Source organism: Mucor mucedo (assembly GCF_025094135.1).
Source record: "Mucor mucedo strain NRRL 3635 chromosome Unknown EV154scaffold_2, whole genome shotgun sequence".
Taxonomy (NCBI): Eukaryota; Fungi; Mucoromycota; class Mucoromycetes; order Mucorales; family Mucoraceae; genus Mucor; species Mucor mucedo.
This window is the reverse complement of record NW_026252286.1, coordinates 403,467-425,935: the sequence shown is the minus strand read 5'-3', so window position 1 is coordinate 425,935 and position 22,469 is coordinate 403,467. Positions and strand designations below refer to the sequence as shown.

Here is a 22,469-nt window from a genome sequence, read left to right as displayed (position 1 = left end):
ACTAAATTCTTTGGTTTTGCATGGGCTTATAAAAGAAGTAGAATATACATGTATTCATTATATGCGCGTTGTGATTATTCTTAAATATCAGTAAGACGTAAGAAAGGAAGAGTAATGTGATGGGTAATGGCTTGGATACTACCAAAGAAAGCTTGTCGATTGTCTGTGTTGTACTTTCCTCCAAATCGCAAAGTCAAACTCAATTATAAAAGTATATCGGATGATATATCGTGTAATTTATTGAATTAATCTAGCGCTGAATACTATTTTATGGCCCTCACGTATTTCAGTACACAAAGTGCAACCAATGCAGATAACAAATAAAAAATAGCATTGATTAAGGCAAATCTGGGTCAATTGGTACTACATGCAAGTTCTCCTTAAAAAAGTGACACATTTTAACGACAACAACAAACAAAATTGTTAAAGACCGCTAATTTAATACGCCAGCGTTCCAAGGACTTCTTGTGGGGAAATCACATGCGGAAACTAAGCGCTTTATTTACTTTTCATGTGTAAAGTACAAAAAGATAAATAAACAAAGGGATAGTAGTCACCCAACGCAATATACATTAGCTATAAAAACCGATTTTTCTCTTCTTTTTCTATTTTTTTTTTTTTACGCATACTTATATTAATCATTTTTTTCATTCTTTCAAAAAAAAAAAAGTTGATGAACTATGTCTAAAAATTTCAGTATTGAAGAAGTCGCTAAACATTCAGTCGACAAGGATTGGTAAAAAGTAGGCCGTTATAGTTTTTAAAATAATACTAATTTATTCAATTAGTTGGATTATTATTCATGGCAAAGTGTATGATGTGACCAACTTCTTGGATGACCATCCAGGTAAGACATGGAAGCTTCACACATGATGGCGTACTAACAATTTTTAGGAGGTAAAAAGGTGCTTTTAAAAGCGGCAGGAACGGATGCATCTAAGCAGTTTGATGCATTCCATAATCCAAGTGTTTTAAAAAAATTGGCTGTCAAATACGAGATTGGTCTAATTGGAAATGACGATTCTGCACAAGAAGAAGAATTGGGAGAGGAAGATTTGGACAACACGACGAATTCAAATCCATTGATTGTTGGGGAGCCATTTGGAGATATGGTTCCATTTGGGGATCCCATGTGGTATCAAGACTGGTATAGGTACGCATCTCTAGTTGTGTGATAATCAAATTCTTATCGCTTTGTATAATAGCCCTTATTACAATGACTCTCATCGAAAGCTTCGTAAATTTGTACGTGATTTCGTAGAAAAAGAGATCATGTCATTTTGTCATGAATGGGATGAGGCCAAAGCAATTCCCAAAGAAATGTTTGTCAAGACAGCTAAGGTTGGCTTTCAAGGAGCAATTGTAGGTCATGTAGATACGAATATGCTTCCTTATGGCCTTCCTGCAGGTATTGAACCTAAGGATTGGGATAACTTTCACACTCTTATTGTGACCGATGAGATTGCACGCTGTGGATCTGGCGGTGTAAGCTGATTACTGAGTCAAATCCAAATTAAATCTAAAATACATGTCTTCTAGTTTCTTTGGGCGTTATGTGGCGGTTTAGCCATTGGTCTTCCTCCAATTTTGCATTTTGGATCTCAGTTCCTTAAAGACAAGGTAGTTAAAGACTGCTTATCTGGTACGAAGATGATTTGTCTTGCAATCACCGAGCCTTCAGGTGGGTCCGATGTTGCAGGTCTGCAATGTGAAGCCAAAGACATGGGTGATCATTATTTACTTAATGGCGAAAAGAAATGGATTACCAATGGTGTCTTTGCCGATTACTTTACGGTTGCTTGCAGAACTGGAGGACCTGGTTTTGGAGGTATATCGTTCTTGTTGGTTGAGCGCGAAATGCCTGGTGTTGTAAGTGGATATCGTGAAACCTAAAAATTATGTCTAATTTTAACTTCTATGCAGGCTACTAAACAGATGCTGTGTAGTGGTGTTTGGCCATCAGGTGAGTAATTAAATATCATCATTTGATATACAATAGTCTGATTGGATATGTTATAAAAGGTACAGCATATGTTACCTTCGAGGATGTCAAGGTACCCAAGGAGAACTTGATTGGCAAAGAAAATAAGGGTTTCAAATACATCATGTGGAATTTTAATAGCGAAAGATTGGGTATCATTATGCAAGCAAACCGTTTCGCGAGAGTTTGCGTTGAGGAGTCTATCAAGGTAAGCTTGCTGATCACTATAGGGGATTAATATACTTATTTATGCGTCTCGCGTTTTGTAGTATGCCAACAAGAGAGAAACATTTGGCAAAAAGTTAATCGACCATCCTGTTATTCGTAACAAGATAGCTCACATGATCAGACAAGTTGAAGCTACTCATGCTTGGATGGAATCATTGACATATCAAACCACAAAAATCCCTCCTCACTTGTTGCCTTTGCGATTGGTACAGTGCTCATTTGATAGATAAACAATTTACTGACTGGTTTTATAGGGTGGTCCAATTGCATTGTGCAAAGCACAAGCTACACAAACATTTGAGTTTTGTGCTCGCGAGGCAGCCCAAATATTTGGCGGCCTATCATACACACGGGGAGGACAGGGTGAAAAAATTGAGCGTTTATACAGAGAAGTCCGAGGTAAGTCTTATCTAAGGTTGCTACATCATGTTTGTTTCACTGACCAAAAAATTTAGCATATGCTATCCCAGGAGGCTCTGAAGGTTAGTCAATTAAATGAAATATTTTTCTAAATAATGATATTAACCTTCCTATAGAAATCATGCTAGATTTGGGAGTACGACAATCCATGAAGATTGCTACCTTCATGGGTGCCAAGATGTGATATGCTTGAGCTTGTGTGACTATTGACCAACATTTTATCTCCTGAAATAAAAATTAGCATTTTCATTTTATTTTTTATCCATGTTCTCAAAATGAAACTACATTTGTCTTCGTATTTTTGGATACTGATAACAATATTGGGTCTGATACAGACTTTTAGACTTAATTTTGTTTCTACTAGAGATTTACGACAAGCAAATGAAAAAGATAATTGGTTTCTTAAACAAAAACAAGACACCATTCCAGCTAAACTTGTACATGCCGGATTAAGGAACGCTACACAAATGGGTGATTCAGCCGCCAACATTTTTTACTTCATTCAAGTAAGTTGATTAATAGGAATGGGGTACATTTAAGCTAACACTCGTTTTTAGGTATCCGACTTACACATATCGAAATTTCAACCCAAAGGCCACACTATTCACTTTTTGCATTTTCTTCAGTCTACCTTACCCGTTATCAAGTAATATTATATGAGCGAACAAGCAAATATCAGGATAATTAACAGAATTCTAGGCCTGAATTTGTAGTAGTTACAGGCGATCTAGTTGATGCAAAAGATCAAACACGTACAGTCTCCGCTCAACACCCTGAAGAATGGCAAGTTTATAAGTCTGCAGTAGAGCAAGGCGCCAATACCACCAAGTGGTACGATATGAGAGGTAACCATGACTGCTTCGACTTAGTTGACTGGCAAGCCGAAAACAATATGTATAAAACTTTTGGTGAAAGCGCAAAGTTGTTGGATGATGGAAAGGGTGTATATAGTTGGCAAGTTTCTAAATCATTCGGAGAGTACAATTTTGTTGTTGTCGACTCCTGGTAAGATTATACGGGATGAAAACAAAACAGTGTGTTCATGCATCAGTCTATTTTAGTCCTAAAAAAGGCCCCTCGAGACCTTTCAATTTCTTTGGCTATCTAACGACTAATACAATGAATAGACTCGTCTCGAAGATCATGTCAAATAGTTACAATCATACTTTTCTGGTATATATATATTAAAACGCGAGTCAAGTAATAAATGCTGATTTTCTTTGTAGTTTTCTCATTACCCAACCACTACAATGCTGACTGGAAAATCGACTGAAGGATATACTTTTGGGGATTTAGCTAACCATTTCAGTATATATTTTTGCGGGCATCTTCATAGATTAACAGCAGGACTTGGCGATGTCCTCAAATCTTACAGTAAAAGTACAGATTCTCTGGAATTAGAATTGTCAGATATGAAAGATCACGGCTCCTATCGTATCATTGCTGTTGACCATGACATGATTTCTTTCGTTGATATCGACCTACCTATCGACGAAATCCCACCAGCTCTCGCAGAAGAGACTATACCTCTTACAGAAACAAACAAAATTGTTTGGCCCAAAAAAATCAAACCCGCACCTGTTATTTTAATCACCAACCCCAAAGACTCGCGGTTCACCATGCCTTCCAAAGAGCCGCTGCAAAATGTTCGTAAAAGCAGCCATATTCGATTTTTAGTCTTCACTGAGTATGAACCTACAGAGCTGCGTATTAAAGTATTTATGGATGATAAACATCATCCATTTCCTGCAAAGTTTGTTGGTAGTATGAAGGATAACATGCCTCTTTGGACAACACTTTGGGAACCCAATGATTTTGATGATTACAGCACCCACACATTACGTATCGAGGTTACTAGTCCTGATGGACAGACAGGTACTAGCCAAGTACCATTTAGAATGGATAACATGAGAATGAAGATCCAAGGTGGCGTCGGTGAATGGGTCATTTGGTCAAATATGGCAAAATTGGTAAGTGACGAAAAAAAAAAATGATGGCTTCTAAACTTAAACTAACTCGCAAAATACAGACTCGATTCCTCTCTATTTTTGCCATTGCTGCCATGCTGACAACATTAATTGTCCCGAAAATATACAATGATTACGAACGCCAACAAACAGGATTTATTGAAAAACGTAACTTGCGAAACAAAATCCTTTATCAAATCCATGAAATTGATTTAGGATTGAATCGCAGTATTTATGCCAGTGTTCAAAAACAAATGTATACATGGATTCATCGCTTCTTGCAATTTCCGGAAGGTCAACCGGAAGTGTGGTATTTGTGTTACGTTTTCTTGCTAGGTTTGCTTACTTTACCTTGGTTTAGAGCCGAACTGATTCCATCTGGTAAGAATCAGGGCCAAAGCGATGGTAATTTCTATATGTGGGGATTGCTTTTTGAGAACGATCAATGGATCCCCTTAGCCGATACGTGGATGTATGCAATTTTTAGTTTGACTTTCAACTGCGGAATTTTTATCCTTTTCTTTGTTTGGAAATCCACCAGCGTACATTTGCTTTATTGTAAAGGAATGGAAAAAACGGAAAGGGTAAGCTTGTTGTGTGATCGCATATGGTTCCAAATATTTGTTTTAGTTTATTGGGTGTGGCGCATGAAGGAGGTATCTGAACTTGCCACATTCTATGGAGGAGTATGGCCTACCCTGATATCTAATTTGATGTTCTGGTGGCTGATAGTTGTAGCTTTGCTTATTATATTTGGTAAAAATGGTATCGTGGCTACAGCAATGTCCAGAAACAGAAATTTGGATGCAGAGCCCGTTGGTATTAGTCTGGAAATTTGTCCTGCTTGTTATGATAGTAATACAGATGCTGAGCCCGTCGATCAATTTTTTGTCAACGCCGTGACAAATCATCAAGAAAGTGAAGAACGTCATATAGATATCACGCCTCGAGATGAGGAAGCAAGACATCTTTTGGTCGATGAAGAGGGTATTAGTAGCGATAGTTCTGACAACACCAGGATAGCACTTAGGAGAAAAACGTCAAAGAAGGACTAGTTAGGAGAGAGGGAAAACCTTGTCTCTCTATTTTTTCATTAAAGAAACCTGTATATATAGATATCCTAAGGCAACTCCCTAAAAAAATATTGATGTTCTCTTTTTACCAGCGAAAAGTCATAAACTATTAAATAAAGGAGGACGATTGAACCGATTTCTTTTACTCGGTTGTCTTACTCTTTATTTCATTAATCTTCTATAAACTAATTCATTCAAAAAAAGTAAACCTTTTAAAAATGGCATATCGTGATGAATCTGTTGGAGTTTCTTCAAACCGAATTATACAATGGTTCGGATTTGATAGGTTTGAGCCAGAGCGGGCAGTAACATCTCATTTCGTGTCATCAAAAACTTTATTTATGATACGGCTCCCTCTTGCATTATATAGCATTATTGTACTGTGGGTAGATGTTATATGGACCATAAAAACCGGTGGATTTAGGCATTTTTTTGCCTATTTTACAGATCTTACATTTATTGGACTTCATTCGTATCTTATGGTAAGTTTTTATTTGCCACTCAAGTGACAGCCCATTTACTGACAAGCATACAAAATTTAAGATCACCTTGTACCATCATGCGAAATATCTATGGAGGCCAAACTCTGATTATACCACATTAAAAAGACCCTCTTCCTTTTTAAATCAATCTTCAGTATTAAATTACTTGTATGTGTATCTGTATCATACAGTCATTGTTTACAAGTACGTTGAAAATCAATTATAATGCTTTAGTAGATAGTAATGTGTTACGTTTTTAAACTTTAGCATTCAAACACCTGTAGTATTCTGGGCATTGCTTGCTAACGAGAAGTTATTCAATGGTAATGATTTATAGTACAGACTATATGAAAAAAAATTGATAGTTATTTTAGCAAATTTGTCTCCCATTGATTTTTGGATTAGTATATCTCTTCATTCAGTAACCTTGTTCATATTGGCAGTAGATGTGATGTTCAATAGGATGATAGTTTACACCAGAATGGTTTTACTAGTTTTCGGGACAGTTCTTTTATATATGTGCATGACATTTATTATTTTTGCAGTGTAAGTCATACAAATATCCGCCTATTTTTTATTAATGATTATTTTCATAGTGAGAAGTGGTGGGTCTATACATTTTTAGATTGGAGGGTAGGACCAAGCGCAGCCATATGGTACATAGCCATCTCGATATTTATTATCATTTGTTTCTTTTTCCAAATGCTGGTTCACAAATTGAGAGACTGGATTTCTAAACAAATGCCAATCAAAAGATATGATCCCGGGGTTAAGCCAGAAATCACAACAGCAGAAGAAAAGCCTATAAATGGAATCAATCAAAGTTCTAATTTTGAACCTTTGGCCAGTACGATCGCAGGATCACGTATTACCTTTGGTGATACCTCAACAGACAATCATGCAAATGAGTCTGCCATATATTATTGATAAAATAAACTTGATTTCTTTATATCTTCTGAGGTATTACCATTCAAATGGGCAATCGGCTTATGCGGTTCGACGCCCCGACCAATTTTAATGCGCTACAAAAAACATAAATTGGTTTGTGTAACAAAGAGTCAATTTAGTCCCACCTGAAGCCAAAAACGCCGATGAAAGCGAATGCAATAACAATATGTCTCACCAAAAAATTCTTTGCAAACTGTCACTAAAATTCAGCTATAGACAGACAATGCTCTCATAATAAGACGAAATCGATCGACATAGTGCTTTACTTTACTGTATTGTTTATTTTTTTACTCCCGTTCTTGTTATTTATTATTGCTTTCATGTGTCACAGTCGACATTAAATTGACGTTAGACAATAACACAGTAGCCGGGTATTAAGATGGAAATGGGAGCAAATCATCACGTCTTTTAATTGATTTTTTTTTAAGATCGGTATAATTCATTTTTCCTTTCCCTTTTCTTATTTAATCCACACACATTCATTTATCACCCTATGGTTGACACTAAACCGCGTAACACCACCTTAAAAAAACTGGCTAGGTGGTCACCTTCTTCTCCTAACTCTGCTTCCATTCCGCCACTGAGCTCTGACGCTCCATTCGCTCATGTCCATCACGATCAATTGCAACAGGGATCTTTATACATTATCAAAATTAAACAAGTTAGTCTTGCCATGTTTGAAGGTCAGAGAATACAATAAAAACAAGAGGTGTAGATCCCATTTTTTAATATTTGTATATGATAGGCTGGAATGATGATATGTGCTGCTTCTCTATTCTTCGTAAGTACACTAAAAAAAAAAAAGAAAAAAGACTGAACGAACTTCACATACACTAACATAGATTACAGGTTCTGAGGTAGAACCCTTACGCTGGTCAGAAGCTAGGTACTTTTTAAAACAAAAACTCATTCTTGCCTTTCCTTTTCAGGACAACTCACGTTTTTTTATAATTAGACAGCTGCCTGGGGATTTTGATATTTATGATGCATTTGATGAATGTGGCAATCCTCCAATTCATTTATGGGCAAGGTATTTAAAAGTGAACGTTCCCAGTAATTGGTTTTGTATGTTTGAGGAAGCGAAACGTAAACAACGCGAGTGGCACATGCGCCAGCAACAACAATTTGAGCAGCAACAGCAACAACAGCAACAACAACAACAACAACTGCAGCAACAACAGAATGGACTTATTCGTCAAAGTGTAATACAAGACCAGAATCAAGAAGATTACTATTATCCACCTCCACAAGATGGATCTGTGGTGCTTCGCAATACCGACACACCTCCTGTCGCTTATTCCAACACAGATGTGTCTTCAATGAGTTTGAACCATCATAATTCAACAGATGAATCTATCGTGGCACCATCCATTGTTGCTTCCACAAACATTATTGACCCTGTTATGTTAAACGAATCATCTAGAAGTACAACGACTACCAGCCTTCATCACCAACCCTCAATTTTATCCACCGTATCCGTTAATACAGGTAGTATGCGTGGCTCAAATAGGCAAGTGTTATCTCCTACCCCCTCTCACCGGGAAGTTATTCAACAGCAACATCAGCCAGAAAGATCAGGAAGCATTATGGATCGTGAAAAAATACGCAGACATTTGGCACCTGGACAGGCTATAATCACAAATAGAAATTCGGGTAGTGTGGTTACATTAGCTTCCACTGTTACAACATTGGCACCCGTAAACAAAGATTCGCCAACATTAAATCATCATCGGTCCAAAGAACAAATTCATGGTATACCAGAAAATGATGCCGAAGATGATTCTATCAAAAACGAATCGAATATATCAGCTTATTCCAATGAAATGGATTTCCCTCATGATTCAGACAGGTTCTCGATTCGATCGGATATTTCTCAAAGCGTCGTCACACCAACCCCAAAGCTGTCTGTCTCTTCAAAGTCTCGTAATAGACCTTCGATGAAGAAGATTATTTGGGGTTAAAAGAAAGACAAGCTCTCTCTTTTTTTTTATATAAATATCAGAATAAAACATGGTGCACTATGTAACTTATCTAACTCTGTCACGATTAAGGTGAAGCTCTTACAAGAAGTTTGTAGATAAATGAATTTATTTAGAAAAATTAAAATGTAATGATGGTAGTAGATCTATATATACAAGAAACAGAAGTTCTTCAAGAAGCCGTGTTTGCTTTTAATAGCATACTCTTTAAAAATCTTTGTAAAACTTGTCTCATACGTTGGGGCGTCATTTTAGGGGAATATTTACGCATACGATACTCCAGGCATCGAACAACAATGTCAGTTGGGACAGAAACAGCACGTGACTGATCCGTTTCAACGACTGATGATGTATCTTGGTCTCCTTCGCGGTCATCCTTTGGTAGCATAACGGATGTTGCAGGTCGGCTATAGTAGAAAGAAGGGGACATCCAATTTACATGAGAGTTTTTTTGGGTAGAAGAGGAATACCAGGTAGGTGACATAGTCATGCTTGGCAAAATAGTGTTTGAGTAGCTAGGTTGGTATATAGATGGTGGTGGTAACGTTGATTGCTGACTAGTGATGGAACTGAGAGAGGGAAGTTTGATAGACTGAGGATTTTCTTCAATCTCAATATGTGATACCATATTAATTCTAGACGGTAAAGACGCTGGCTGCTTCCCTAACCCAAAATAGCGATAACCACTGCGCATGGCAAACTCTGGCGGGATAATATCTAGTGTTACTTGACTGTAATTATGTAAATGCTGGAAAGTTTGTAATATTTCTGAAACTAACGGTATAAAAAGAAAAAATTGAGTAAAGTTAAAAAGATAAAAACTGTGCATATTACCATAAATGTATTCCAAAAAGACCCTGTTTTTAAACAGTTTTTTCTCTTTCATACGAGTAACAATTTTGTTCCATAAATTGGTGCGTGTACTCCAATAGTTCCATCCATATTGCATCAAGACAATCATCTGACCGGCTTTTTCATCCCAGCGGAGAGCAGAATCGATCGATGCCATGCTGCTTTTATGACTGGAGTCGTTGTCGAGACTGACAATTAAATGCTTTATACAGCGTACCACAAGTCCCTCTTGCGTTACTCGCATTAAGCCAAACTCGTGGTCTTGGAAAATAGTCGCGACTGTCCTACAGTCAACTTCATCAGCTAAGAAATTGGTGTCATCTAAATCATTGGGAACTGGGAATACGGATAAAATAATCGCAATTTCCAGGGTTGATTGCTACATAATCACAGGTTTAGTAAGCTTTAATTAAACCTATCAAATGATATTAGATAATTACAGGTAAGCTACCAACAAGCAAGTAGATGACACCGATATTATATAACACTCGAAATGCGAACATGAAAGGAATATCGAATTCAGGCGGTGTTATATCGTTTTCCTCCTTTTTATATTTCTGACGATGTACTTCAATTCGATCACAGATTAGCTGAGACAGTTCTAAGGCTTTAGCCAAGTTGCCTGCAACAGACGGCTATAGAGATAAAACGGATCAGTATGTGTGTTCTATGCACGTGCTGCTTTTCTTACTGAGGAGAGTGCCATATCGCTTCTTACAAGCAGTACAGCATTTGTCAAATCAAATGGTAACTGATAAGCATCAATTACCCTAACAAGTTCTATTATAATATATTAGAACAGTTGGTTTTATGTTTTGTAATTTTACAAACCTTGTTCCCAATCTCCATAAATTTCGTCCCATAATCCATCAGGAGACATTTGAAAGGCCCAATCCCATAGTTCAACAATATGTCTCATACAGTCGGCTGCTTTACTAAGTATTTGAAGCGCACTATCAACGCCTCCCATACAGTACGATTCAAGGCCTTCTCCGCCACGATCAGGTAGTTGAACTTTTTGACGTTTGTTTACATGGTGTCGTTGATACGGGTATAAATGTGCATCATGAGAATTATTTACTGGGCAATCACTACGAGAAGAAGATGGCACTGGGCGATCTCTTTTGTTATTCGAGTTTAGTCTGTAATCTTTATCTTCTTTATCATCATCCTCTTCACCGTTCGATGATGTGAAAGAATTGTAGTCTTCAGGCTGAATAGCAGTCGTTGTATCATTAAAAAACTGACGTCCGGACGTGTTGTTGGTAAGTGCAGGTTTTATTGCACATATAGGAATAAGACAAGATTTATCTTGTCCAGCAGGTGAATCTAACGTGCAAACCGCACGGTAGTATTCGTTACAAAATTGTATGAATTCAACTGCAACAGCCTTAAATTCACACATAAGTACAATTGATATAGCCAAATCATTTGATCCGATTGAATTAGGATCGATGCGAACACCGCATCTTTTCTCTTGCATATATTGAAACTTGTTGATGTGTGATTGAAAACCTATTTGTCCAAGTCTTGTATAGCCACAGCAATCAAGCATAGCGTTGGTAAAATTTGAAAGTTCAATCCAATCTCGATGTTCGATGTAAAACTGTTGACCCAAAACTAGGTATTGCTCGAATAGGTTGTAAGGTATTGAAATATATTGTTTACCCTCTGTGGATTTTACTGCTGGTGGTATATCTTTGTGTGTCAGCAGAATACGTTGTTTACATAGTCTAGGAAACAGCTCGGTCACAAGTATTTTTATGTATTTTTTACTCTCAAGTTGGCTCATGTTTTGCGCACCGAGGACTAATAATTTAATGGCACGAATCTAATAAAAAAAGAGAAGATTAATCCCATTGAAGTTATTGTTATCTAATAGACTGTTTACCAAGTATTTATATGCATGACGAGAGTAGTTTTGTATATAGTCAAATAGTGTTTGATATGCTCGCAATGTGTCTTTCTTTTCCAGTGATGCTAAAAATAGAAGTGAATATTACAATACTTGAATTATGTAACATCCTATTTTTTTGGATTTTTTTTAACCTGCTATTTTCTCGATAATTGTTGATTGAATCAATGCGGGCAGAGAAGCAAAGAAGGCTATTAAAAAAAGAAGGTTGATATCTTGTCATAATCAGGTGTTTGTAAATGATTATTTACTGCTAATGTCTGTATTTTTTGATGGATCAATGTGATCTGAGAATTGGATTATGTATGCCTCAAATTTCTCATTTTCAGCGTTGTTCGCTTGGCTTCAAAAACATTTAAGAATAAAATATTAATAAAGGGAACAATGGAAAAAAAATCTTTATTGTACTTACAGTAATACAAAACTTTGCAAAGCTTCTTCCAGGTGGCCCAAATGGATTGCATTTTGATGTTTTTTAAACTATTACATATCATATAAAGCTTTAGAGATATCGAAATTGATTGAAATACTTGTAAGATTTTTACTTCATTCTCGAATGAGCAGTCTGCAGATGTTGCTGTTGTAGTAGCATTGTTGCTTGGTGCATCATTGACATTGTAACGTTGACCTCGGCTGTTCAACATATCAGTCATATTCGTCATGTTTTAAGTTTTTTAAAGAGAGAAAAGAAAAAAGATATATAAAAGAGGGGGGGGGGTGAGACGGGAAAGGCAGAATACCGGAAGAAAGAGAAGGAAAAGGCTGAAATAAAACCTGGAGAAAACCTCAAAGTCGTACAAACATCTTTTCCGTGGATGCTTACTTAATCTTTTTCAGGCCCAGTTACTTTTTCTCATGTCGTCGATATTTGCAGCACCAAACCCGCTAAAAGATTACATAATAGACTATACATGAGTTTTTTTTTTTTTGCTCATCCTTTAACGAGAATATCTTGATTATCAGTCTATAAATACAACTTGTTCACACACTTTTTTTTTGATTAAATAAACAATTACATTATCTTGACATAAGCCAGCTTTATTTATCAGTCTACAAATAAAACCTGTTCGCACACTTTTCTCTTTCCTTCTTTCCTTCTTCTTTTCAATTTTTATATATATATTTATATATATATTCACACAACACTATCTTTTCGAAGAGAAGTAACAATTGTTATGATAAAATTATCTAATAACAACTATTGTTTTTTTAAGAGAAGCTAAAATATTACCTAAAAAAGAGACATGCCTCGGTTTTTCATTATCATAGCTAAAGCCTGTCTTCAGTATATGATGAGGACTTCCCCGTTACTCGTAAGCCTTCATCTTACGATAGGGCTGAAAATCGAGTGGGCCGTCGTTAGTGATCCGCTAAGGATCGAAAATATGTAAAAACATTATAGACAATCTTACGTTACAAATTTACAGCAACACTGCAATGAAACGCAGCTGCAATATTGGATAGGTCAAACGAAAATTTCAAAAACCTCTTAGTAGACGCAGAGACAGTTATAAACGTTTTACGGGCAACATCTATGGATCCTAAAAAAAAAGAAGTAAGGCAACAGCTCTTTGAAAGTGCGGACATGCCATCGTATTGGATGCATATTCGATCCAATCCCAACATTATTAACATTGGGTACGCACGAAAGTCATCAACATAGGAAAGTGATGCATATCGAACCAAGTTATTGCAACTTATGGTCGACAGGTTACTCTTCCGTTTTAATTGTCAGGAGGTCTATGTGAGTCCATGCTGTGCATCCAATGATCCCATCTTGAACAGAGATTCACCACCTTTTAAAGCCGTACTGGATTCTTTAAACGGATGTCAAGAAGTCAACCCAGACGAGTTGTAATAACTTGACCGGGAGCCCGTTCGATAGACTCTTTACTTCCGCCGGCATAATTGCTTATACTGGATTTTCCACATACCCGTAAGACATTAGATCATGGTAGCCACATGGAGACTCTTACCAGACACCAGCCGCTTAAAAATCATCAGGTTGAAAAGTTCAACTGTCGTCCCCTTCCAGTAAAACGACCAATATAATAAAGATTTTTTTATGCTGTACCTCATTATCAGCATTGTTTATAAAAGATAGAACAGATGTCATCTTTGTCTCTTTTTCCTGCTTAAATGTAAAAATAAAAATAAAAGACATGTGTTCTCATGTCCATTATAAAAAAGTTTCGTTAATTATCATCAATTTTTATGAAGTCGACGGTGATCAATATTACGTAATCTCTTTGTCTCGACATTTATCCTAGTACTTGTAAGAATGTAAGACGAAACGTTTAAAGTGCTTTTTTTTCCTACGCTTTCACAGATTTCCGCGACTCTTTTTGATAAAGCGGCTTCCTATTGTTATCGCATGTATCCATTTACCTACACAGGATACAAGACTACTCATCTTGACACTATATGATACCTCACACTTTAGTAGTAATGGACAATTTTTTTTTTTAAAAAAAAAACCAACAAATTTCACAGGTATGGCTGCACAATAGTTATAATTAAGAATAACGACGATATAGTAGCAGTTATATATATAACATAAGGGATTGTGGAACATTACTGGGACAAAATTTGACTTGCCCAAAACAGAAATTTTGTACATCTTCAAACACATGTTAAATACCGTTTAGAAACAGCTTATGTCAGATTTACTTGTTTCCCTTGTCTCGGGAAATTTTGTATTCAGTTGGAAATATTCATCCCGACATATCCTTTATTCTCACCCAACAGCATAGGTTAAATTGTCCTTTTAGGTTGAATATAAACGAACTTGTATTTACATGATTCCTTTGCAGTAACAAAAAAAAAGTTAACCTTCTCCTTCAGGATGAAAAATTATTTTAATTCGAACTTCTTTCAACAACAATAATTGCCGAAGGCTATAAATGCCAAATTGAATCTCTAATTTCTACAAGTTATTTCTTTTCTATCATTAGCCCTTTTTTCTTTTTTTTTTTTTCTTTTTTAGTAGTGTTATGGAAGATATTTTATCACCAACTCATACATTTCTTGATTTTGACTTTTCAGAGTTTATCGATAAAAACTTTGATATGAATAATGACATATTCAACTCTCCGAACTCAAAGTCGCCTTTACTACAGTTAGATGATTTTTTATCTTCTAGTAGTGATTCAGGATCAGAGTCGAAAAATTATCTTGACCAAAGCCCTCCACAATGGTCGACTATGGAAAACCTGTCTTTTAACAAAGCCCCGCCCACTCTATCATGTATTGATGACTTTATCAAGGATCCTCATAGTGATCTCGTTCAACTTGTTCAACAATGTAACATTGAATGTTCCTTATTTCAGAATTTAATTGCACATAGTTTAGCAGAACATGTGTCGACCACACCTCAACAGATATTACAAGAACAACAACAGCAGCAAGCATTGTACCAACAACAACAGCTACAAAAATTACAGCGACAGAATTATGTCAATCAATTTCCACAGCAACTGTTGGATATTCAAACGTTTCAAAATTACCAACCTCCCATGGAGCCACAAAGGAAAAGAAAAATCAATAATGACAACAACATAGTACAGCCACCTCAAAAGCGAGTATCCAAAAGTAGTAGCTATTCATCCAACAATTCGAGCTATACACACAGTGATTCCGTCAATGCACACTTGTTACGCGAACTTATACGACAAGCCGGTAGAAATAGTATACATCGTAATGGCAGTATGGACAGCACATGTAGCAGTAGCATTGCTAGTAGCAACAATGGCAACAACAACTTAATATTTCCACCAGATTATAACACTCGAAATTTTTTGCCTGACGGAAATTATCAGCCATATCGTCATCCTTATTATACAGCATCATCATCGCCATCATCACGCCATAGTTTGCCATATCACATCCAGACAAAAAAAATATCTACCAAGCTTCCCAAGAATGCAATTAACCGATCCTCTAGTGCAACAAAACCCGCCCGCCATCCTATGGGCAGACCTTCCATGTACTCCTCTGACATTTCTCAGGCTCAATTATTAGAAATACAGGCTATTTCAAGAGCCCAACAAGACTTTATTCGTGCTAGAGAGCAGCAAGAAGCAGAAAAAGAAATCATGATGAAGCATCAGCATAAAAAACAAGGTGTTTAATTAATGGAATTTTTTTTACTGCTATTATTATTATCATCTACTTTGTACAAAAAATTATAACGCCTAATTCTATTCATCTATTATTTCCTATGTACATCTAATTATTCCTTTATGTACACTACTACCATTTAATAAATAAAAAATAAAAAAAACTTTCTAATTTTTCGATCACTTTGGCTTGCTTTAGAATAGCTTCATTTTTTTTCTCCTATAAATGACGATAATGACATAAATAAAGGAGGCATGAGGTAAAACAAACAAAGCTTTTAGATAAAGGTAGGTTAATTTTTTTGAATGACTATGGAGATTTCCCTAGTTTCTCCCCAAGATCCATGTTCGAGCCAACAAATAAAGATACTATGACGAGAGTTTCGCAAAATGAGTAAAAGGGTGTCGCACCAACCTTTGACGGATAGGCAGCACTTAGAAAGCTAAGCACTTTTAACTGCAGTTTAACAATCTATAAGTGGTTAATGCTTTTATTTTTCTGGTTTTTTTTTTTTTTTTTTTTTTTTTTTTTTTTTTTTTTTTTTTTTTTTTTTTTTTGGGCTCGAACATTTCGAACACACTGGCTTCGAGGAAACCCCTTACTTTTAATTGATTTATTAATCGTGCTAAAATTAAGCATATGGTCTTAGTTTATAAACTTTAATTTTTTTGTTGGGCGCTGTGCGTTGTATTGAAGTGTATGTGTCACCCATTTAAGTAAAATAGGCCCAAGTCGCGTGCCACATTGTCAAGTTTTTACCAAATATTACCAACATTACACCATACATGCAGATAACACATTAAGTTGTAACCCAATGCGTATAAAATGATATCAGTATAGACAAGTCTGGACGCTAGAGGTGGCGGACGCACAGCATTTAAAAAAAAATAAAGTTTAGCGCGCACTGATCAAAAACTTTTGGCAAAACTCGACATGATAATCAGAAGTGCTCGTTTTCGGGGTTTAAAGTTATGTTTGTTACCTCTTAAGAGAATAATGCGTATTTAAAAGCTGAAAAAGGTTAAGTGTGCCCTAGTTTTCTACCTGCTTATGTGTATGACAATTTGTGAGTCAGATAACGCATACTATGCTTTTTGAATGGAAAAAAGTTTTGCTCCTTTCTCCTCACACTTCATCCAATGACGTAGACCTTTTATACAATTCTGATTGGTTCATAATACTGAAAAATCTTTCCAAAAATATTTTTTTTTTTATTTGACACCTACACAATTTTTTTTTCGCACCCTTTTGCCCCTCTTTTTTTAAACATATTAACATGGCACAACAACAAACCGAAGAATGGCCTGTCAACAAGGTCCGTTCCACTTTCATCAAGTATTTCGAAGATAACGGTCACGTTTTCGTGCCTTCTTCTTCTACTGTTCCTCACGATGATCCCACTCTTTTGTTCGCCAATGCTGGTATGAATCAAGTAAGCCTCGCCATTGTGATTTTCTCAGCCTTGATAGAAACTAATATTGTTACAAACATAATAATAGTATAAGCCCATTTTCTTGGGTACTCTTGATCCCAACTCCCCTTTGGCTAATGTCAAGCGTGCTTGTAACTCTCAAAAGTGTATTCGTGCCGGTAAGTGATAAGTGTATGTGAAACGCATATTGTGGTTTGTTAATTCATTTATCGTCTTTTCAGGTGGTAAGCATAACGATTTAGATGATGTTGGAAGAGATACCTATCATCATACCTTTTTTGAAATGTTGGGTAACTGGTCTTTCGGTGATTATTTCAAGGTACAGTAAAAAAAAAAAAATCTAATGGGGGAAAGGTACAGATATTTATTGTATCAAACAAAATAGTTGGAAGCTACCAAGATGGGCTGGGAGTTCTTAACCAAGACCATCAATCTTCCCGAAGATCGTCTTTATGTTACCTACTTTGGTGGTGATGAAAAGATGGGTCTTGCTGCTGATTTGGAAGCCAAGCAAATGTGGATGGATCTCGGTGTTGATGAGAAGCGTTTGATTCCTGGTAGTGTCGAGGATAACTTTTGGGGTAAGTGGAGGGGGGTTTCTGCTTGTGCTGTATATGTGTACGTATAGAATTCGTGTTTAAAAAGGCTTTTTATTCTTTAGAAATGGGAGAGACCGGTCCCTGCGGTCCTTGTTCCGAAATCCATTATGATCGTATTGGTGGTCGTGATGCTTCTAGTTTGGTCAACATGGATGATCCCAACGTTCTTGAAATTTGGAATCTTGTCTTCATGCAATATAACAGAGAACAAGACGGTTCTCTCCGTTCATTACCCAACCAACATATCGATACCGGTCTTGGTCTTGAACGTCTTGTCTCTATTCTCCAAAACAAGTACTCCAACTACGATACCGATTGTTTCACTCCCATGTTTGCCAAGATCAAGGAATTAACCGGTGCTAGAGATTATACTGGTTTGTTAGGTGATGAGGATGTGGATGGTATCGATACCGCTTACCGTGTTATCGGTGATCATATCAGAACTTTGACTTTTGCCATTTCTGATGGTGGTGTTCCCAGCAATGAAGGTCGTGGTTATGTCTTGAGACGTATTCTTAGACGTGGTGCTAGATACGTTCGCAAGTATTTCAACGTTCCTATCGGTACCTTCTTCTCTTCTCTCGTCGATACTTTAGTTCTTCAAATGGCTGAAGCTTACCCCGAGCTCTCCAAGAAGGCTGATGAAGTCAAGGCTATCCTTGATGAAGAGGAAGTTGCTTTCTCCAAGACTTTAGATCGTGGTGAAAAGCTCTTTGAGGCCTACATGAAGAAGGCCAAGGAAGCCGGTGAGACCGTCTTATCCGGTGATGATGTGTGGCGTCTTTACGATACCTATGGTTTCCCTGTTGATCTCACCCGTATCATGGCTGAGGAAAACGGTTTGGAGGTCAACGAGGCTCAATTTGAAGCTGCTCAAGAAGCTGCTAAGCTTAAGTCTCGTAAGGTCAAGGGTGGTGATAACGGTCAAGGTGTTGTTGCACTTGATGTTCATGATCTTGGTGCCTTGGATAGCAACAGTGCTGTTCCCAAGACAGATGATAGTGCCAAGTATTTACCTGGTAACATTCAAGGTCAAGTCAAGGCTATTTTCTTTGAACACAAGTTCCTTGATAACACTGCTGATATCCCTGAGGACCGCAACTTTGGTATTTTGACCGATAAGTCCAATTTCTACGCCGAATCCGGTGGACAAGAATATGATACTGGTTCCATCATCACTTTGGACGGTACCACTGAATTTGTTGTCGAGGATTGTCAACTCTATGGTGGCTATGTTCTCCATGTCGGTCATCTCAAGTATGGTCAACTTTCTATTGATGAGAAGGTTGAACTCTCCTATGACGATTTGCGTCGTTTCCCCTTGAGAAACAACCATTCTGCTACTCATATTCTTAACTTTGCCCTTCGTGAGGTTTTGAAGGAAGACATTGATCAAAAGGGTTCTCTCGTATCCCCCGAGAAGCTCAGATTCGATTTCTCTTACAAGACTCCTGTCAACGTGAAGCAATTGGCCGAGGTTGAAAAGATCTGTAACGACTTTGTTCAAAAGAATGTCAAGGTCTACTCCAAGGAAGTTCCTTTGGCTGTTGCCAAGGCAATTCACGGTTTAAGAGCCGTCTTTGGTGAGACCTATCCTGATCCCGTTCGTGTGGTTTCTATCGGTTTCGATGTGGATGAGATTACTAAGGATGTCTCTAACCCCAAATGGAAGACCACCAGTATCGAATTCTGCGGTGGTACTCACGTTGCCAAGACCAGCGATATCAAGTACTTTGCCATTATTGAAGAGTCTGGTATTGCTAAGGGTGTCCGTCGTATTGTTGCCGTGACCGGTGATGAAGCCATTGCTGCTCAACGTGAAGCCGAGGCATTTGTTGCCAAGCTCGATCGACTTGATAAGTTGACTGGAGCTGAGCTTGAAGCCGAACTTAAGGTAGTCTCCAAGGAATTGGACACCGCTGTTATTTCTGCCGTTGCTAAGGCCGGTTTCCGTGACCGTTTCGCTGCTGTTAAGAAGGCTTTCGATAATGCTGAAAAGATCCGCAAGGCTGAACAAGTCAAGGAAGCTACTGAGATTGTCAAGAAGTACTTTGAAGAACACCCTGAAGCCCAGTATTACGTTGCCGAATTACCTGTTGGAAACAACTCTAAGGCATTGGGTGGAGCTATTAATTATGCCAAGCTTAACTTGAAGGATAAGGCTGTTTATGTTTTCGGTGGTGATAAAGAAAGTGGTCGCGTTGCACATAGTTGTATTGTTGGTAAGACCTTTATTGAAAAGGGACTTAAGGCTTCCGATTGGGCTGCTGTTGTTTGTGAAAAGGTGGGCGGTAAAAAGGGTGGTAAGGACGATGCTGCACAAGGTTCTGGTGACAAGTTTGAAGGCTTAGATGAAGCATTGAAGGCTGCCGAAGACTTTGCAAAATTAAAGATCAGTGCCTAACATGTTGCATGTTTTTTTATATATAAAAATAAACAAATGAATAATATAAAAAAAAAAGCCGATCTATCCCTAAATAAAAATATGCTCAATATATTTCTCGAACAAAAAAAAAAAATGGTCTTTTACCCATACATGGTTACTGTTTGGATGATCAAGTGTGTGAATCGGGGACTCTATTCCGATCCATTGGAACTGGATAATTAAAAAAACGCCGTGAGCTCCCCCCACCCCCCTCATCGACCTGAGTCATCTTTTTTTACCAACAAGGTTATCAGAGCAGGAACAAGCATTCCAATTTACCCAAAGCGGCATTTCATTTGCCGAGCTTAGAACACTGATTGGATTTTGACTCACCCAGAACGAATTTAAGAGAGAAAAAAGATGTCGGTCTAACCAGTTTTGACATGTTTCTTCTACGGAGATCTACTGCACAATCTAAAAATAAATATTGGCATAATATGAAAACCCCACCCACTCCCAAAACTTGACAATTATCTCTGTGTGACACGTGCATCGCGATTAGGGAAATTAGCATGTAAGTTACATAATTGTTTATTATAGATCTACTATTTTGGAGGCGGAAACATTTGTAATTCTATGTACAGGTGTGTGAAGAGGAAAAGAAGGAAGGGGAATTTAGTTTAGTATATTATTAACTCTCATTAGAGATGGATTTAAGAGAGGATCCATCTCGATCTTTTGGTGATATTGTTGTTGTAACTGAGCCGACAGTATGGGTGTACTCATGTCGGTAGCAGGTGAATGAGGAGATGCTGAACCTCTCACTGAACTTGTTTTAGAACTCGACATGCTACCGAGAGATGACATTGGACGTTTGTTAAATCTAGCCAAGAATGAGGCCATTCTAGCGTTATCATCTGTTTCGGTTGTATAGCGATGGTCAGTTTGTGGAACAGCTGTTGCGTAAAAAGGAGAGACAAGGTTATTGAAATCGATTTCATCGACAATATCAACTCTTTCGTGTGACATTTGTGAAGTATTGTTTTGTTGTTGTTGTTGTTGTTGTTGCTGTTGCTGTTGTTGTTGATGCCAGTATTCAATATTACCCAAGAAACCACTGTCTAGGATTTGTCTACCAAAGTTTGTATTGTTTAATTGTTCAAGATCCACAGTCCAATAACCACCTTTGCTTCCTTTTCCTTTTCCCGCACTGTCTTGAGACAAACGTGGGAGTTTACGAAAGCATCGATTTAGAGATAGGTTATGGCGTATTGTATTCTAAAAGAAAATAAAATCAGTATTTGGGTCCAGTTTCCTTATATAGGTAACTTATTTACCTGCCATCCGGTTTCATTTGCTTCATAGAGATGAGGATATCTTGTTTGGACCCATTCGTAAATTTCACGCAGAGTTAATCTTTGATCCCTCGAGGTCAAGATAGCCTGGGCTATTAATGAAGCATAGGAATGTGGGGGACGTCTTCTTTTACGAATAGGACGTTTTTGTAGATCAACTTGTTCGGGTTGAGGATGATTAGGAAAATAAGTCGGGCTACCGTACATCTGTTGTGGAGAGAAGGCATAATGATTTGCCTGTGAAGAAGGGTTGGGAGGAGGTGGTAATCCTGTAGAGTCAATGTATGAACGACTTCTTAATAAGGTCTCGTAAGCTTGAGCAGATTGAGAGTAATCGGCTGTTGTTTGATAAAAGCCCGATGCAGACAGTTTATCCTGTTGAGGTTTCCATTGTTGAGGCAGGAGATCTAATTTCTTATTGGAACTTTCTCCGTCTTCTTCTACTTGACCGTCTCTAACGTATCTCATTCCGGGCAAGTGTATGATGGACGCCATTTCAGTAACGTATTTGTATAATAATGAATGATTACAAAAAACATCAAATGCAGAATTGATAAATATACTGTTCTTTTTATAGTTGATAATAACAAGTTACATTCGAAACGGGAAATTTATTTTTCTGCTGATGCACTTAAACTTTCGGTTATATATCAACAAGTATAAATCTTTCTTGGCAGGAGATTTTTTTTTTTTTATTATTGCGTACAAAAAAAAAATTAACTTTTTTGTTAGACCCCTTTTTTGATTTTCGCGT

General features: G+C 37.3%; 7 protein-coding genes across 7 annotated transcripts; 5 read left to right on the top strand and 2 right to left on the bottom strand.

The window, feature by feature from the left end:
• The first annotated feature begins 621 nt into the window (after positions 1-621).
• Positions 622-2,882, top strand: EV154DRAFT_433999 (putative acyl-CoA dehydrogenase). Its single transcript, XM_051596755.1, has 11 exons — positions 622-736; positions 789-847; positions 895-1,153; positions 1,206-1,485; positions 1,540-1,869; positions 1,924-1,963; positions 2,023-2,189; positions 2,251-2,415; positions 2,464-2,608; positions 2,665-2,691; positions 2,746-2,882. Exons 1-11 carry the CDS (start codon positions 681-683, stop codon positions 2,811-2,813), a joined length of 1,596 nt encoding a protein of 531 aa, XP_051463508.1. The 5' UTR covers positions 622-680; the 3' UTR covers positions 2,814-2,882.
• A 22-nt stretch (positions 2,883-2,904) lies between these two features.
• On the top strand, positions 2,905-4,623 carry EV154DRAFT_410310 (Metallo-dependent phosphatase-like protein; the record flags this gene model as incomplete). Its single annotated transcript, XM_051595393.1, has 5 exons — positions 2,905-3,135; positions 3,187-3,275; positions 3,329-3,634; positions 3,691-3,802; positions 3,856-4,623. 5 exons carry the CDS (start codon positions 2,905-2,907, stop codon positions 4,621-4,623), a joined length of 1,506 nt encoding a protein of 501 aa, XP_051463507.1.
• A 2,903-nt stretch (positions 4,624-7,526) lies between these two features.
• Positions 7,527-9,151, top strand: EV154DRAFT_490453 (uncharacterized protein). Its single transcript, XM_051599422.1, has 4 exons — positions 7,527-7,782; positions 7,845-7,880; positions 7,949-7,985; positions 8,055-9,151. The coding sequence occupies exons 1-4, from the start codon at positions 7,593-7,595 to the stop codon at positions 9,058-9,060; spliced, it is 1,269 nt and encodes a 422-aa protein (XP_051463506.1). The 5' UTR covers positions 7,527-7,592; the 3' UTR covers positions 9,061-9,151.
• Positions 9,152-12,581, bottom strand: EV154DRAFT_490449 (uncharacterized protein). Its single transcript, XM_051599421.1, has 10 exons — positions 12,391-12,581; positions 12,258-12,325; positions 12,097-12,188; positions 11,980-12,036; positions 11,822-11,910; positions 10,762-11,761; positions 10,622-10,710; positions 10,371-10,565; positions 9,913-10,309; positions 9,152-9,852 (listed from the first exon to the last, which is right to left on the bottom strand). The coding sequence occupies exons 1-10, from the start codon at positions 12,505-12,507 to the stop codon at positions 9,251-9,253; spliced, it is 2,706 nt and encodes a 901-aa protein (XP_051463505.1). The 5' UTR covers positions 12,508-12,581; the 3' UTR covers positions 9,152-9,250.
• A 963-nt stretch (positions 12,582-13,544) lies between these two features.
• On the top strand, positions 13,545-15,975 carry EV154DRAFT_557885 (uncharacterized protein; the record flags this gene model as incomplete). Its single annotated transcript, XM_051605459.1, has 2 exons — positions 13,545-13,699; positions 14,832-15,975. 2 exons carry the CDS (start codon positions 13,545-13,547, stop codon positions 15,973-15,975), a joined length of 1,299 nt encoding a protein of 432 aa, XP_051463504.1.
• A 1,228-nt stretch (positions 15,976-17,203) lies between these two features.
• On the top strand, positions 17,204-20,512 carry EV154DRAFT_541317 (alanyl-tRNA synthetase). Its single transcript, XM_051604480.1, has 5 exons — positions 17,204-17,396; positions 17,464-17,554; positions 17,618-17,715; positions 17,782-17,977; positions 18,058-20,512. Exons 1-5 carry the CDS (start codon positions 17,241-17,243, stop codon positions 20,397-20,399), a joined length of 2,883 nt encoding a protein of 960 aa, XP_051463503.1. The 5' UTR covers positions 17,204-17,240; the 3' UTR covers positions 20,400-20,512.
• Positions 20,513-21,488: 976 nt separating this feature from the next.
• EV154DRAFT_389170 (fork head domain-containing protein) lies at positions 21,489-21,838 on the bottom strand (the record flags this gene model as incomplete). Its single annotated transcript, XM_051595089.1, has 2 exons — positions 21,489-21,638; positions 21,698-21,838. Coding segments are annotated over 2 exons (291 nt in total), but the record flags the coding sequence as incomplete, so codon positions are not given.
• Between the last annotated feature and the right edge of the window lie 631 nt (positions 21,839-22,469).

What these genes read in the sequence shown, in the direction of transcription:
- EV154DRAFT_490449 (XM_051599421.1), bottom strand. Translation starts at nt 12,507, where the DNA reads ATGACGAATATGACTGATATGTTGAACAGCCGAGGTCAACGTTACAAT. An exon ending in TTGCAAAGTTTTGTATTACT is followed by an intron (nt 12,189 to 12,257) that starts GTAAGTACAATA and finishes ATGTTTTTGAAG; the next exon opens with CCAAGCGAACAACGCTGAAA. An exon ending in CTTTTTGGAATACATTTATG is followed by an intron (nt 9,853 to 9,912) that starts GTAATATGCACA and finishes TTATACCGTTAG; the next exon opens with TTTCAGAAATATTACAAACT.
- EV154DRAFT_541317 (XM_051604480.1), top strand. Translation starts at nt 17,241, where the DNA reads ATGGCACAACAACAAACCGAAGAATGGCCTGTCAACAAGGTCCGTTCC. An exon ending in CTTTCGGTGATTATTTCAAG is followed by an intron (nt 17,716 to 17,781) that starts GTACAGTAAAAA and finishes CAAACAAAATAG; the next exon opens with TTGGAAGCTACCAAGATGGG. An exon ending in TGTCGAGGATAACTTTTGGG is followed by an intron (nt 17,978 to 18,057) that starts GTAAGTGGAGGG and finishes TTTATTCTTTAG; the next exon opens with AAATGGGAGAGACCGGTCCC.
- EV154DRAFT_490453 (XM_051599422.1), top strand. Translation starts at nt 7,593, where the DNA reads ATGGTTGACACTAAACCGCGTAACACCACCTTAAAAAAACTGGCTAGG. An exon ending in TAGTCTTGCCATGTTTGAAG is followed by an intron (nt 7,783 to 7,844) that starts GTCAGAGAATAC and finishes TGTATATGATAG; the next exon opens with GCTGGAATGATGATATGTGC. An exon ending in TTACGCTGGTCAGAAGCTAG is followed by an intron (nt 7,986 to 8,054) that starts GTACTTTTTAAA and finishes TTTTATAATTAG; the next exon opens with ACAGCTGCCTGGGGATTTTG.
- EV154DRAFT_433999 (XM_051596755.1), top strand. Translation starts at nt 681, where the DNA reads ATGTCTAAAAATTTCAGTATTGAAGAAGTCGCTAAACATTCAGTCGAC. An exon ending in TGGTATCAAGACTGGTATAG is followed by an intron (nt 1,154 to 1,205) that starts GTACGCATCTCT and finishes TTTGTATAATAG; the next exon opens with CCCTTATTACAATGACTCTC. An exon ending in TTTATACAGAGAAGTCCGAG is followed by an intron (nt 2,609 to 2,664) that starts GTAAGTCTTATC and finishes CAAAAAATTTAG; the next exon opens with CATATGCTATCCCAGGAGGC.